Source organism: Pterocles gutturalis, unplaced genomic scaffold, assembly GCF_000699245.1.
Source record: "Pterocles gutturalis isolate BGI_N339 unplaced genomic scaffold, ASM69924v1 scaffold3856, whole genome shotgun sequence".
Classification (NCBI taxonomy): Eukaryota; Metazoa; Chordata; class Aves; order Pterocliformes; family Pteroclidae; genus Pterocles; species Pterocles gutturalis.
In genome coordinates, this window is record NW_010105210.1 from 1 (window position 1) to 16,220 (window position 16,220).

The 16,220-nt window shown below is 35.8% G+C and overlaps 1 protein-coding gene across 1 annotated transcript in view; it reads left to right on the plus strand.

The window, feature by feature from the left end:
* Nucleotides 1-1,396: 1,396 nt before the first annotated feature.
* NEK10 (NIMA-related kinase 10) overlaps nt 1,397-16,220 on the plus strand; it is a gene marked incomplete at both ends in the record, with an annotated part of 67,731 nt that continues 52,907 nt past the window's right edge. The window contains 12 exon segments of the mRNA XM_010087284.1: nt 1,397-1,483; nt 2,898-3,126; nt 3,604-3,730; nt 5,420-5,481; nt 6,672-6,749; nt 9,606-9,670; nt 11,103-11,205; nt 11,306-11,434; nt 11,968-12,105; nt 12,790-12,835; nt 13,449-13,570; nt 13,779-13,881. Coding sequence (XP_010085586.1) covers nt 1,397-1,483; nt 2,898-3,126; nt 3,604-3,730; nt 5,420-5,481; nt 6,672-6,749; nt 9,606-9,670; nt 11,103-11,205; nt 11,306-11,434; nt 11,968-12,105; nt 12,790-12,835; nt 13,449-13,570; nt 13,779-13,881 — 1,289 coding nt within the window.

Sequence of the window (16,220 nt, forward strand, 5' to 3'; positions counted from 1 at the left end):
CTGTATTTGTGCTTGGGATTGCTTTGACCGATGTGCAGACCTTGCATTTGGTCTTGTTGAATTTCATGAGGTTTGCATTGGCCCACCTCTCAAGCCTGTCCAGGTCCCTCTGGATGGCATCCCTTCCCTCCAGCATGTCAACTGCACCACACAGTTTGGTGTCATCAGCAAACTTGCTGAGGGTGCACTCAGTCCCACTGCCCATGTTGTCAACAAGGATGTTAAACAACACTGGTCCCAATACTGACCACTGCAGAATACCACTTGTCACCGGTCTCCACTTGGACATTTTGCTGTTGACCTCAACACTTTGAGTGTAACCATCCAGCCAATTCCTTATCTAGTGTATGGTCCTTCCATCAAATCGATGTCTCTCCAATTCCCACAAAATTGTCATGTGGGACAGCACCAGAGGCTTTGCACAAGTCCAGGTAGATGGTGTCAGTTGCCTGAACTCTCATGTGGAGAATTTTACAAGACTGAAGTAATAGAATCTCTCTTTGCAATCTCTGTGCAGGATTCTGGAATTCTTACTTCCTGCATATAAAAATCTTTTGACCTTAATATAACAGTGCCTCACAATAACCAGCAAGAATATTGTTCAGTGTAGTAAATAGTGAATACGTACACTCAAATCCGTGTATATGTGTCCACTCTTTACTAATGACTGTTTTAAATAATGATAAGACTTTTTTTCCTTGTGTGGAGGGAAGAAAAGCAAAAGGAAGATACAGCATCTTTCACCCTTAATAGTTTTGTAGAAGAAAAGCTGCTGCTTCTACATTGTTCTGCTGGCTTCCAGACTTATATAACAATTTAATCTTTTAAAAGAAAAATTATAAGGAAAATTACAAAACTGAAGAGAATAGATACAATTCTTTGTGATCAGTAGAAATTTATTTACTAAGATTTCTCTGAATTTTCTCTTTTCTCAGATTTATTTTGTTCTATTTCAGTTTAATTTTGTTTAGTATTGGTATTAATTTAGATGTTGTTACATATACATTTTCAATGCCCATTTAACTTTCTTTACAAAATTAAATACGTTACATTTCGACTGGGCAAGAAAGTGTTTGGAGTATATTACAAATGTTAATGGAAATTGTATTTGATTCTAAAAATGTACCTCATTTGTTTAAGTTCTGGTATGAAACAAAGGAAATACATATTTTTATGCATTTGCATTTACTTGTTTTGTTCTGGGAAAACTGGAAATTGTTGCAATGTTGCTCTTGACCCAGCATATTTTTGTGGCTTTAAATATTTGTATGCACAATAAGATTAAGACTTGAGGGAAAAAATAATTGGTCAGATGTGTAAGGAGGGAGGCTAAAGAGCAATACGTTTTTTCATATAATTTAATTTTATATAAATGCCAGGAATAATCTATTTGTAGTCCAGAATGTAGGGAGAAGATAAGTGAGCTCACCGTTGTTGAGAACTTGCTGGTGATATTACATGAATACGATTTGCTTTCTAAAAGGTGAGACTTTGTTTATAGATTAATTGTGTTAAAATATATTTAGACTTTTAGGAACATGTTTATTTACAGGAATTATATAATGTGTCAATTTTAATATACTCAAGGTAAAGTTCTGACACCTATGTATTTTCAGTCAGTATTGATGTAGCAAAATCTTTTCTAGCAGTTTTGTTATAAGCTGTCTCTTCTCTCTCCACTGATGGCCTCCAGTGCAGTGCAAATCAATTGCAATGTTACTATAAAGTGACAGCAGTCACTTTTCTTGGTGCATCTCCTCTTTGCTCTCGAGAGACCCGAGTGACTAGGTGGAAAGCATGCTGAATTCTGACAGTTCCTGGGATGCCCAATATAAACTAATAAGTTGCAAGACATATAGCTGTCGTAGTTTGTGCCAGAGATTGGGTCAGACCCCACATCCTTTCAATCAGAAAATCACAAAGGTTCCTTCAGTTTTTATATTTCCTTTCATCTCAGCTAAGCCTGCTATATGAGCATAGTATATCTGCATTTCAGTAAGAAACCAAAAGACTCTCAAATTTGATGATGTGTCACTTACCCTATCACATTTAAAATTCTGCAAAGATTTTTTTAGATTTCTTGCTTAATCATTTCATACATGTACGTTATTTTACCCATGACTGAAGATAAAGAAATTGAATATGCCGAAATATTTTATTTATTTTCTGGGTTTGAAATTATTTGGATTATATGTAAACCAAAAGTTTGTTATAAAAACTGGAATTTGAGTGTAGACAGGAAGCTGCTGAAGTTCAGTGCTCGTTAAAGATAGTTTTAAATTAGATATGAATCTGAATTCGTATGTTTCATCAAAAACACGTGCAGCTTTTTTGTTTCAAACGGAAAAGGAAATACCTAACCATATTTTCTATGGAAAGTCCACCTCAATTGGAGTGAAGTTAATTAAAATCTTGTATAAACCTTTTAAATGACACATCCAATCCCTTTTGTAAGCATAATATTGAAACCATGCTAGAGAAGAATCATGGTTATTCGTGGAGTTATTCTAATTCCACAGATGGACTTCACAAGTTCATGCAGCGAGTGCTAATTGTAGTACTAATGCCATGAAGAAGAAGGTGGTACCACGGATGGCTGCAGTCCACCTGGCCATCTCCATCCTGGCTGTGTATGCTTGGCTGCCTATGCTGACAGTTACACTCAATGTAAATATAATTTCATCCCTTCTGAAAATGTGGACTTTCTTTTTCTTTTTTTTTTAATCAGTGAGTTCAATCAGTTTACAGTTACTTAAGCAGTTTTCTTTGACTTCTTTTTGTTATAGGAGGTCTCTGCTCTTTCTTAAACATTTGCTGAGCTTTTTTCACATTTGCTAACTGACAATACAAAGCGAAGATGGAGTTATTGTTAAAATTTCTTGCTGATTTTTTTTTAGGCTCACAGCAGAGTTGCTACGTCTCCTCTGTGCAGAGTCACAAGTCAAAGAGGAAATTAAAATATGTGAAGGAGTTCCAGTCTTGCTCAGTTTACTCCATTCTGATCATATCAAACTTCTATGGAGTATAGTTTGGATTCTGGTACAAATTTGTGAAGACCCTGAGACTAGTGTGGAAATACGGATTTGGGGTGGAATCAAGCAGCTGCTTCATATATTACGGGGGTAGGTTTCCAGTCCTCAACCTTGTGGCCATTACATGAGACTGTTTCATACTTTAAGATATGTTTGACTAAGCACTGTTTTATCAAATAGCATCTTTGTTTTGTTCAGCTGTATGTGATGTCTGCAGAAATTAAAAATCTCTTTAGAACATAATAAGCAGTATTTTTTTCAGCTATGCATATTTCATTATCTTAGTGTTTTTCGTATTTTCAGTGTATAAACTAAATATGAATAGATTATAAATGTAATTGCTCTCTACTTAGTTTGCTTCCTAATGAGACACCTATTTAGTGAGCTAGAATTGGGAATATAATTTAACATGGTAAAGGAATTTTCAGTTTAAAGACTTGTTTGCTTTTTTCAAAGTGCATCAGCTAATTCAGTGAAAAACATGCAAATTTTCAGAACTCTAGAAATGGTTAACAAAGATATGTTAAGCTATTTTTTACATTGAAATCTGTTGTTTGGGTTTTTTTTTTAGAAAAAAAATCGCTCTTCAGTTGGAAGTTTATCTAGCGCAAATGCAGCAGGGAGAATACAACATCTTCATTTGTCAGATGATTTGAGTCCTGATGAGATGCAAGAAAATACTTTCTCACTTCAAGCAGGTAGATTTAAAAGGCCTAATCCTCTGTTATGTGTTTACTTGTGCTTGCACAAAGGGATTCAAATTATTTCAGAATTGGAACTGTAAACAATTATACCTGCTTTAGGAAGTGGGAGTACCAAGTCAGCTGTGTTTATTTCTAAATGTGCAATCCCAGCACATATTTTCAAAAAGCACACTTGTTTTTAGAAACAAAGGATAAAGTATTAAGTACATGAGAATCATATATATTTCTTCCACCTGTAAAAACATCTCAAACATATATATCTATTTTAAAATTTTGTTTTTAGCCTGAGATTATTTTTATTTGATCATACTTTTCCCTCTATTCAAATTTACTATATAAATTATTAATATTACTGTTCACTAAATCACTAATGTTACTATATATCAATCATTAATTGATTATGATGGAACTCTTTCAAAGTGGTATGTTAAAGACTACCAGTCAGGTGAGGATTCCTCGGTAGTTATGCAGAGAATCCCTTTTAGAGGAGATCTCTCAATAGCATGTCAACTGTCCATTCTGAAATGCCTTCTGGAGGATACTTTTTCCAGTGACTGTAGAAGGACAATGCAAAATATCCTCACATGAGCCTTTGCAATATCTTCCTGAAAGCTGTAACATAATATGTAAGTGTTTTTGAATACTTTATTATGAATGGTACCCTGAATTGCTGGTAATGTGAAATAAATTGCAGTACCAAAAGTATTGCCAGCATGGAGCACATTTCTGGGTTGCTTCTGCTTTCCTTAAAGGGCTTCTAAGAAAGAGTACACACTGAACTTACAGAGGTCTTTTTAAGTTCTGGCTGAGTACTTGTTTGTATTTTTAGCCTTCTGCATTGTGTGTAGGTGGCAAGGTTTTATTAGCAGTGGGCCTGCAGGGTTGGCCTCTGTGGGAAGAGTTAACGGATTGGCCTGTGCTGGACACAGCTGGTTCCAGCTGTCTTCACAACAGAACCATTGCTGGCCAAAGCTAAGCCCATCAGCAAAGCTGGTGGTGCCCCTGTGAAAACATAGTTAAGAAAGGGCAAAAATGCTGAGTGAGCAGACAAGGAGAGGAAAAAAAAATGTAATGGAGTGAGAAACAACAATGCAAACACCAACATCAGAGAAGAAAGAGGGGAAGGAGGTGCTCTAGGCACCAGAGCAGAGATCCATCTGCAGCCCATGGGAGAGACCTCTGTGGAGCGGGTATTCATGCTGCAACGTGTTTAGAGGACCCATGCTGGATCAGGGAAAAATGTGAGGAGAAAGGAGCAGCAGAGAGGAACTGTTATGTACTGACTGTAACCCTCATCCACTACCTCCCAGTGCTGCTGGGGGGAGAGGGTAAAGGAGTTGGGAGTGAACAGGAGTCTGGGGTTGGGGGCGGGGGAAGGATGGGGGGAAGATGGTGTTTTAATTTTTTGTCTTTTTTGCTATCCAAATCTATTTGAATTGGCAATAAATTAATTTTCACCAAGTCAAGTCTGTTTTGCCTGTGATGGTAACTGGTAAGCAATCTCTCTATCTTTATCTTGACCTGTGAGCTTTTCCATCCTATTTTCTCCCTCTGTCTTTTAAGTAAGGGGAGTGAATGAGCAGCTGGATGGGCATTTGGCCCTTAGCTAAGGTTAACCTACCATGCTCTCTGAATATCTTTATGAATTTGGCCCTAAATGTTACATCTGAATTTTTATTCTAGCTTGTTGTGCTGCGCTTACTGAACTGGTGCTAAATGAGGCTAACGCTTACCAGGTAGTACAGGTAGGAAGACTTTATTCAGTTAAGTAAGGGATTAGAGTTTATAATTTGCCTTAATTGTTCTTATTTGTCACCATCATTTAATTAACAAACAAAATACATTTGTAAGGGATTGGAAAATGCGCCTTTATATAACTTTAGTATCTTTGTTTATACATTTACACACAGAGACACATACAGAAAGATACCAATTTATGTCTAGTTGTTTGGGAGAATAACCAACTTTATTTAGACAGGGCCCATATTGGTTGGCATCTCTTGCCGTGCTTTTGCCATATTCAAAATAGGACCGTAAATAAGAATAATCATGGAATTAACTGGGAAGGACAAATTCTGAATTTCATGAAGTTTATTAGAACTAACTCAGTGCAGCTTAATACTCTTGTTTCAGGCAGTTGCAAACCACTTCCAGCTGTAGCTGCCCTCTACGTGTCCATCCTGTGTCCTTGTCTCAATTTACAGCCTCTGTAGTGGTCTGCAGCAGTTCTGGTAGCAGGCCAGAACATGTTTATGACTCAATGGGTCTATTGTACAGCCTAAAACCTTAGCTCATCTCTCCCTTCATGAACAGTTTAAGAACACATATCAGGAACTGCAGCAGAGTCCCTGCAGAACTGACACATATTCCCTTAAACTCTGCTAGAAAGGAGAGTAGTTCCAACAGGGAGCTTTTCAGGTAACTGGGAGCAGTACTGTAACTAAATCTACCAGTACCCATCTATCAAACCAACAGGATGGATATATTAACGGAGGACACAAGTATAGTTACATGAAAATGGAAACTGAAATACAGTATGGTTTTCACAAAACCAGGCGTGGACATACTACTAAGAATATCCCTTCTGGTGTTTCTCCAGTTTGTATTTATCGTATCTGGATTTTTGGTTCCTGACGGTTCAAAATATCCACATGGTGATCAAAGATCTGTTGCTGCAATTTCCTTTACCTCTAGCGATAGAAGCATTGCTTCATTATCTGTTTGCAAGCTCTCTTTGCAGTATCAGTTTAAATGTAATGATGATTTCATTCTTATGTACAGCTAAGTCATTTGAGCTTATAATTTAGGTGTGCAGTAGGATGCTGAGAACTTGTCAATTGGTATTAGCTTCTGATTTATCTGAAGTAACATTGGTTTTTATTTATGGTTTCTGTGCAAAAGAGGGTTATTAATATTGACCTTTCTCTGCTTCCAGGCAAATGGAATATATACAATAGCAAAGCTGATTTTACCAAACAAAGAAAGGAATGCTGAAAAAGCTAATGTATTACAGGTAACTCCCTTTATTATCATTGCACAATGAAAGCCCCCAACAGTCTCTGAGAATTTTTTATTATTTTAAAGTTTAAAGTGAAGTACAAAAAAATTATACTCAAAGAGGAAAAAAACACCATCAAAACAAAACCAGGAATAGCAAATGGCCCAGGAACCTATAATAGTGACTCAATTTCTGGTGTTCTTCTCTGATCTAATTTGTTTCTGGCACCTCATATAGTGTGAACGAAAGTGAGTATTTTTCTTCTGTTAATCTCTCCTATTTTTCAGGCTGCCCAGCATCAGATGTTCTTTTTAGTGCCTTTATCTTAATTGAAACTCACTGTAGATTTGACACTGTGCTAACATAAGTTTATTTCTGGTGCATCTTACTGTGGTTGTTAAATAAAATACAGGAAGACATCACATGAAATAGAGCAAATTTAAATGTAGGATAAATATAGAGCTAATAAGTGTAGAATGTCTCTTTGTTTTGCATGTCAATACCTCCATAAATGTACTGGTTTGAGTCAACTTAGGATAAAAGTTATTGGTAGTGATTAATTATCTGACAGCTCTTCTCCAGCCTCTGTGAAATGGTGTTGGTGTCTCTCTAAGCTATAGGAAAGCAGTGGTCTGGGATTCAGGGATGAACACAACTGCTGCTGCTCCAGTTGCCCCTCTGTGGGCAAGTGTCAGGAGGTCTTTAGCACAGGTGAATGCAGTCAGGATCCTGCCTCTCACCTGGTCTTTGTTCTGGCATAGCCCTTCACTGACATGGCTAACATAGCTACTCAACTATCTAATCAGGTAGAAAGGGAAGGCATTTCCACAAAAAAAAGCTCATGGTAGTGTCATCTTTCTCATTGCATTTCTTCTAGATTAGAGTTGGAGTGCAGATTCAGTGCAGTAGGTACCTTTCTTCTTCAGTTAAATCAGCTTAAAGGTCAGATAAATAAAAGTCTTCCAAGAAGATATATGAAGCTAACATGGAGTCTAATAAACTGGAGTAGATGCTCAGTACAGTTGCCTCATACAGCTTTGAGGAGGTTAATTTATACCCACCAAGTTTTTTAGATTCCAGCAGAATGTGGCAGGAAATGAATCACAAGAGATACTGAGCAACTGTAGTTGGATTAAACATGAAGCCATGTGAGTTAATAATGGACTTAATGATCACGTATGAAAAATAAATCAGTTTTGGGCAAACAAGAAGTAGTATATTTTTTTTGTGATCCTTGTTTAGGTTCTCACACTGCTGTCTGTATTTCCTTCATCATTGTTACTGTTATGCAATACAGTTGCAGCTATTGGAATACCCTTTTTGAATTTCATAGGCATTTTCTTAGAATTCTGACAGTGTGGTCTGGTTTCTTTACTGCTCCATTGTCTGTGTTTTCAATGATTCAGTTTTCAGCTTCTTTCTACCATACTGCCATAGTGATCTTACTCATTGCTTCAAGTGTGGCAGTGATATCTGCCATTTATTCTGCATGCATACCATATATAAAAATCCTTATGCCTTAACTGAAGCATATCACAAGTTTTAATATTTAATCTCACAATATTAGTGTGAGAGACAAATATTGTTGTTGTTTAAAATATCTGCTTAGCTCATTATTAATCTGTTTTCATGCCCCTTCACCGATGCGCTTTCTACAGTAAGATCTATGTATAGTCTCTAAACCGAAAAACTTTGAAGGTAGCAGCTATGGTCCAGCCGGTCTGGGCTATTTTGTACAGCTAAGTTGTGACTGTGCTTGTCAGTGGAATGTTAGACATGGCAACACACCATCCTTCTCCTGTGATGAGGAGTTTACTTTGGACTAAAAAGAAACATTGTAAAAGCGACAACTTCTTAGCAGCATTAACATCTGTTATTTTTCTGTAAAATTTCAAGTAACCCCCTTCCTTCAAAAGTAGCATTGGCCTGTATTTTCTTCGTTTAATGCATTTTCTATATAATTGAAAGATATGTTTTAAACATTGGGTTTAGTTCTGCAGTTATCAATAAGACACAGTTGCCATTGTCTAAACAGGGATTATCACACTGGACTGTAGCAGTGTTTTAGTCACTGATGCAATAACGTAATTCTAAATTATGTTTAAAGCATTTACTGTTTGCACTGTTTCAGATATCAATACCTTATTTCCCTTTGGTGTACTTTATACAATCATCTTTCTTTGATAAGCCATATGTGTGCTGTGTTATTGACTCTTGATACACAGAATTAAACATGAGTTACATACACATATTAACTACCTGCCAGTGACTGTTTTAAAAGTAAGCTTTATTCAGTAGAGATCATATAGAAACTAAGGTACATAAAGATAGAAACTGAGGTACATAAAGATCTCTGTAAATATGGTGAGTTAAAATAAAAAAGTTGACCTGTTTGTCACATTCTCTCTTTCTCACTTTTCTTTTTTCTTCTTTTGTTCCCTGTTAGAACTTACTACACTGCATATTTCAGAAAAAATGCCAAATGCTGTTTCAACTGCATCATTGCAAGACCACTGATTATATTTACCTTTTTCAGCATTGGGGAGGAGACCAGGTCTCAAGTGTTGAGCTATCTGCAAATACGAAAATATGGTTAAGACTTAGATACTCTTCACTGTGTGCTATAGCTGTAGTCACTCACTTTTTTTCCTTTCCCTGCCCCCCCCAAGTGGCCCTGCCTACTTTTAAAATACTCAAGGAACCAGATATATTTTTACTCTCTTCATTATGAGGTTAATAACATAATCTATCCAGTCACTTAAGTACAAAGTTTATTGATGTGTGAAGTCAGGGGGTATCCTTAATGTTTATCAGTGCCTTTTCCATTTGTGTATAAATTTCTAGTTAATTTAAGTGTTTTTCGTGCTGTAGTGTTATGCTTTCAGAGCCCTGAGATTTCTCTTCAGCATGGAAAGAAATCGACATATCTTTAAAAGGTATGTTAACAAGATGTTTTGTGAAACTCCTTTAGGATAGCTTTCAAAAGTTGTCATTCCAATCAAAAAGACATGTTTTTCACATGTAGTTTATTTTCAACAAAAAGAAATAGTAACACGCAACTTCTGTCCAGTCCACAGCTACAGATAACCCTTCCTGCATTGCTTCAGTGGCAGCCTGCAAGATTCAGACTTTCAGTGTGGGGACTTCTATTGTATGCATGTCAGAGAACCTATCTCTGTAGGGATGACTTCTTCCCCCATGAGTCAAGGTTTAAAATATGTTGAGGACAGATTTAATACTGTTGGAGATAAACCATACTTTTATCCTGAAGATTAGCAGATGCAAGTTACAGCCCTTGGTCATAGCAAGTAACTGGGAGCAGTAAATTTTTTCTCCATCCACTCCTTCACATGGGAATGACTTTGCATCAAGCTGGTTTACTTAGGAGTGTTGCTGAAAGGTTTGGGTCGATAAGAAGAAAATATCTTTCATCCATTACCCATTTTTACTAGTAAGATGACAGTTTCACCAGGCTGGCTACAAAGGCTGTGTAAAACCTAACTGTTTGTTTTGTGGGATTAGGATAGTAATCATACTGCCTGGGAGGTCTGCCTGTCAATAGTGTTTCTGTATTATTTTATTCTGTATCATAAATTACTAGAATTCTAAATATAAATTTTGTGTTATTTTTACTTCTAAAAAGTGAATTTTATACTGAAAGCACCCCAGTTTGTAGTGAATGTTCACGATTGGTGTCAAATTTTGAAAGTGATAAATCTGGACTGATGTGCTGTCTTTCATATTTTTCCAAATGCCTTAATTTTCTGTATTTCTGCTTCCTTTAAAAAGAATCAAACCTTCAGTTAATATGTCACTTATCAAATATTGCCCACTACCTGTTAGCTTTTGCTTTCCTCTGTCGTTTTCATTTTTTAGACTAGACTTCTTGGAGAAAAATTCTAAGATGGGTGCTGTGATTCTTTAAATAATGACAAATGTTAATCCTATCTTTTAATCTATTACAAGAAGGAACTTGTCACTTTATCTAAGTGGCAACAAGCATAATATGAAATACTTGTCCTGGGTTAAGCAAACAGCTTTGCCCCAGCCAAGGGCAAACACATCACAATACTACAAGAAAAAAATAGAAACTCAGGAGGTGCATTGACTTTAAAGAGGCTTATACTTGTTTGGAGAACTGTCATTTATGTTAATACCCAACCCATGGAGGCTAAAGTCTGACTTTTGAAAGGTTTTTTAATTCCTATGTATGTAAAGTTGGAGTGTTAATATCTGAACAGATTAGTAAAAAGTGTGTTATTAGAAGATTCCAAAGAAAGTTGTAATAACATTTAATCTACAGCAGAGACTTTTCATAGCTACTCTGAACACTATTTCTAAAATATATCGAAATTTAAACCTTTATAGACTTTTCCCTACTGACTTGTTTGAAATCTTCATTGATATTGGACATTATGTGCGTGATATCAGTGCTTATGAAGAGTTGGTATCAAAGCTAAATTTATTAAAGGTAAGTGAAAATCTTCATAGCTTTAAGAAGCTGTATTCCTTGCACAGGAAAGGCATGAAATATTTTATATTTATTTATTTGTAATTTAATTTATAACCAGGAGGACAAACTGAAGCAAATTGCTGAAAGTATTGAGAGCATCAATCAGAATAAGGCACCTACAAAACATATAGGCAATTACACAATTTTAGAGCACCTTGGCAGTGGAGCTTTTGGAAGTGTATATAAGGTAAACTTCCCTTTTGATATTAATTTACAGGTTTGAGGGGAGGCTTCATGAAGAGGGTCTAATTACCTATTTTAGTCACAACCGTCATTTGAATTTCAGTAGGGAAATGCAGGTGTGAAAAGGCCTTTATGGATCTCGGCTTGTTGTTAGTGTTTACTGTGATTTTGTTTGTCCCCTCTTGTATTTATAAGATTAACCAGTGTCTCTCTTAGGTTTCCTACTTTTACTTTTAAAAAATTCCTTTCCACAAACAGCATTTCTTTCTGTTGCAAAGGCTAACAAATCAGTGTAAAACCACAGAAATTCAAAGCATGTTTTATCTGAAAGGCAATGCTGGGCACAGATAACCTTACTTCAGACACTGTGACAAGTTCATTAGTGTACTGCTAACCTGCATTTTGGATCTCCAGTTCTTTTGAGCAATTGCATCATTCACAGAAAAAGCTATAACTGTAACTAATGTAGTAGCCATAATAATATCCTTTCTGTCCCCATCCTATATTAATTTTCCAAGGACTTTATACTTTTTATAGGTTCGAAAACATAATGGACAAAATCTCCTCGCAATGAAAGAGGTCAATTTACACAGTCCAGCATTTGGAAAGGACAAAAAAGACAGAGACAGCAGTGTAAAAAACATTGTATCTGAATTAACCATCATCAGAGAGCAGGTATGTCTCTAGTTTCACGTATGGGTATTCTGCTGTTACCATTATTAACTGTGAGTTCTCATGTAGCAGGGCTTCCAGCTGCTGGTAAAATTTTTATCTGATCAGTACAATGTTGGCCCCTTTTACCTGAATGCTGTCAATATTGAAAACATTCTTATGCTGGTGTTAACAGCAGCGCAAATGCTTATTACTAAAGATTCTTAATTTTTGTGTTGGCAGTACTTGAATGTTTTTCAGGGATTCTGAACATTAAGATTGTGATAGAAAACTGATGAGTCTTTGTTCCATGTAATGAATTCTTGGGTTTAAATTATAATGAGAAGACTGTCTTTTTTTTGTAATTGAAAATTAAAAAAACAGACTGATCATTAATGTTCTTAGGCTAAGAAAGCCAATACTTTGATGCAGGTGTAATTGCCTGTCTTCAAACTTCACTTAGTCTCTTTGAGTTATTAAGGGGAGAGTGGATAGGAATCGTACTGTCTTTTCCTTCTGGTTGCTCTAGTAATGTGCAACACTTCTTCATGTTTTGGGTAGCAATGAAGGTCTACTGCACTGCAGTTCATAATCAAGTTCGTGGAATCCTTGTGGAATCCCTCCTTCCAATGTGTAGCTAAACATTATAAATACTGTGCCATCAGTTTAACTACATCTAAACATCTAAATTTTTTTTCCACATTGTAGCTTTATCATCCAAATGTTGTACGGTATTATAGAACCTTCTTGCAGAGTAAGTATAAATGCAGAGAATTACCACATTGTACGTAATGAAGAAATAGAAATATATAATAAAAGCACTTAGAGCTTGGAAGGAATGTGTCAAATTTGAGCAATAAATGGTAATATTTTCTTCAAGAACTGCCACAGTTCAGACAGGCTTATATTCCTTTAAAGTTGAAGAAATAGTGAGAAATAACTTTTATTGTTGTTTACCTATCAGTAAAACTGGATGCAATATAAACATGTAGAAAGCATTCTCATCCTATGAAGTTAGGGATCCCTAATTTACAACTGGAATGCTATGTAGGGTGAAAGGCTATAGAGATTAGTAGAATGAATGATAAAGATTGCTTAGCCATGTTGTCTTAGTTTTCTTTTTTTATAAAGGGCTAGCTACAGACATCTGACTACTAAGTGATCATCAGGTAGTGAATTCCTTATAGTTGCTGTGATACAAGTTGAGGAAAAATGGAGTAACAAGGAGTAGAACTATGATTCAAATGTATTTGTCTGTACAAATGAATTTTTAAAAAGTAAAAAATAGCAACTCTTAAAATATATTTTAACCTCAAATACGCTATTTTCAAATGCCTTGTGTATAAAACTAATTTTCTTTTATGTAGATGACAGATTGTACATAGTCATGGAGCTTATAGAGGGAGTGCCATTGGGAGAACACGTTTGCTCATTGAAGGAAAAGCAACAACAGTTTACAGAAGAAAGAATATGGCATATATTTATCCAAGTAAGGGCCTCTGTTTTTTTTGTTGTTATGAGGACTTTCCTGCAAGTAATTAGTAGCACCATTTGTCTTTGTTATTCTAATAAATGAAAAAGTAATACTTATTATATCGGATAAGTAATACTAATATCGGATATGAATTTAATTTTATGTGCCTTTATTCAGGTTATAGTTAAGAATCTTCATAAGGCTCTTTCTGTTTATTTTTAAGCTTTGTCTAGCTCTTCGCTATTTACACAAAGAGAAAAGGATTGTTCATCGAGATCTCACTCCGAACAACGTCATGCTGGGGGATAAAGACAAAGTTACAATTAGTAAGTAGAACTACTATGCTTAAAGAGAATTTTCCATGTTGTGAGTGAATAGAATTTCTGTACTGAAACTCTCAGAAGATTTCAGATTTCTGAACATTGGTCACCATACCTGGAAGCTAATAAATTGTTGTATTATTGTACTGTTGTGTAAAATAATTGCTAATGCAGATTTTGTGATCATTGCCACCAGGTGCCATCAGCCATGACTATATTCTTTGCAGCGATGTATGTCAAATAGGACAGAGGATGTGATTTATCCCTAAATTAAACTATAGTTATGCTTCAATGCCTGTTTTTATTTAAATCAGCAAGTACATACAAAGTACAGCAGCCATCTTTTATTCCAATTCTACCATGCAATTTTTTAGTAACCATCGGTTGTTCCCAGTGATCAGCTGCAGTGAGGTGCTATTTGCCTAAGTCTGTAGTAGTGAATATTCTTGATGTATGCTTCTGTAATCTCCACAGTGTGGAGGAAGGAGCCTAGCCAGGTTTCAGGGTAGGCTTTGAAAGCAGTATATGTGTGAGCAGTATTCCAAAGTGTGATGAAGTTTTACTCTTTGAGTGAATTAATACAACCTGGTATACCAGCAAGCCTTACAGGCAGTTCTGTAGTAGATACTGTAGTTTTTAAAGTTCTTTGAGAACTACTGCGTGTTTTCGTACTGCTCATGACACAGAACTAAATAAACATTTTGAATACTGTAAAATAGTTGTGGGAAGTCTTGATGTAAAAATCAGTCTCTCTAAAAATAACAGGGAAGTGTAGACTTATGCACACACCCAATCACAAAACCCTTGGCTATAATAGGCAAATGTATTTAACTGTTGTCTTGTAGTATGTATTTATACCTGATGATCATACAATTTAATAATGAATGAATTTAAGTATGTGCTAAAAAACTCTGATTCTTAGTATTGATATAGTTTTGAAAGAAGGCGACTTAATAGAGCATTTGTCCCTGAGTGATGAAAATAAATATTCAGAGTATTATTTTAAAGTTAAGAATCACGTAGTTGTATTTTATATCAACATACTGCCACTGAGGGGCACTCTTGTCTTGATTTAACACCTTTGACTTAACTCTGGTCTGATCTAGATATAAAGAAGTGTACGTGTACTTTCATATGTTAGCTCAAAATTGTCCTTGAGAAGCATTCATATTTCTGTCACAGATTTATAGGAGTTGAGGAAAATTGGAAGAACTGAAACTTATTTTGGCACTGATACTGTAGAAATTTATTTTCTACAGTGATTAGTTTGAAACTATTGCAATATTTAAACAAACATTTTATTCAGTACTTTTTCTTAGCACCAATGTACGTTGAATTTTTGGAGAGAGCTGAAGAACTTTTATCTATTACTTCTGAATTTTACTGAGCCTTGTTGTTTTACAACCTTAATGAAATTAAGGATAATTTACTTTCTTTCCAATGATAGTAAATATATATACTGTGTTGGTGCATGCTGTGGTATTATGCCTAACTCATACAGTCCACATATGCCAAAGAGTGGAGCATTTGCAATCTTGGTAATTGTGTCTCACAGCATTTGTGGATAAGTGTCCATTTGAGAATTTCAAGTGCTTCTAGATGAAAGTTAATACAAAATGTCAGATGAAGGTGGATACATAAATATTGAGAAATCTTAAATCTGCTTGTGCAGTGAATTTAACTTGTCAGCTTCTATAAAAGGAAAGGATCTGCTCTAAGATCTACTCAGAGGTGTAGTTCTGTGTTTACAAGCTGCACAGTCATCCTTAAGAGAGCGAGTTCAGTTTTCTGGAGTCTTTCAAATCTCAAAACTGTCCAAAACTTGTCTTGAGACAACTAGAATAGTATTCCTGTGGGCTACCCATCAAGCAGTGTTGTGTGACTGTGTAATTAAGATGACCTCCAATTGTCCAAATTATTTTGCTTCGTAAAAGAAGCTTGTATATCTTATAATGCCGCTCTTTTTTCTTTTCCTCAATCAGTATTTCTGGAAATAGTAACCCTTGTTAATCTTTTGCTGTGAGAATCCACAGGCTGACAATGTAACAAAGCCAGTTTATTCCTCTGTAACAAGCATTCTTCAAATATGTTGTCCTTAGAGAGGTGCCTCAGTTTCAGACTCTCATGGTAGATTTTGAGTAAAAAAGTCAGCAATACACTGGAGCAAAGTGCTTGCATTCTGTGCTGTGCATGGCTATGCAGCAGCCCCAGCAATGAACTGCTTTAAGAAAGTTCTGGGGTCCTCAGGTAGGTGTTTCTCACCACCCATGTGAGAACTGAGCCACTCGCGTTCCAAATCCCATGAAGACCTCTCATATAGTTTCAGAGTTTACGAGGCTTAAAAG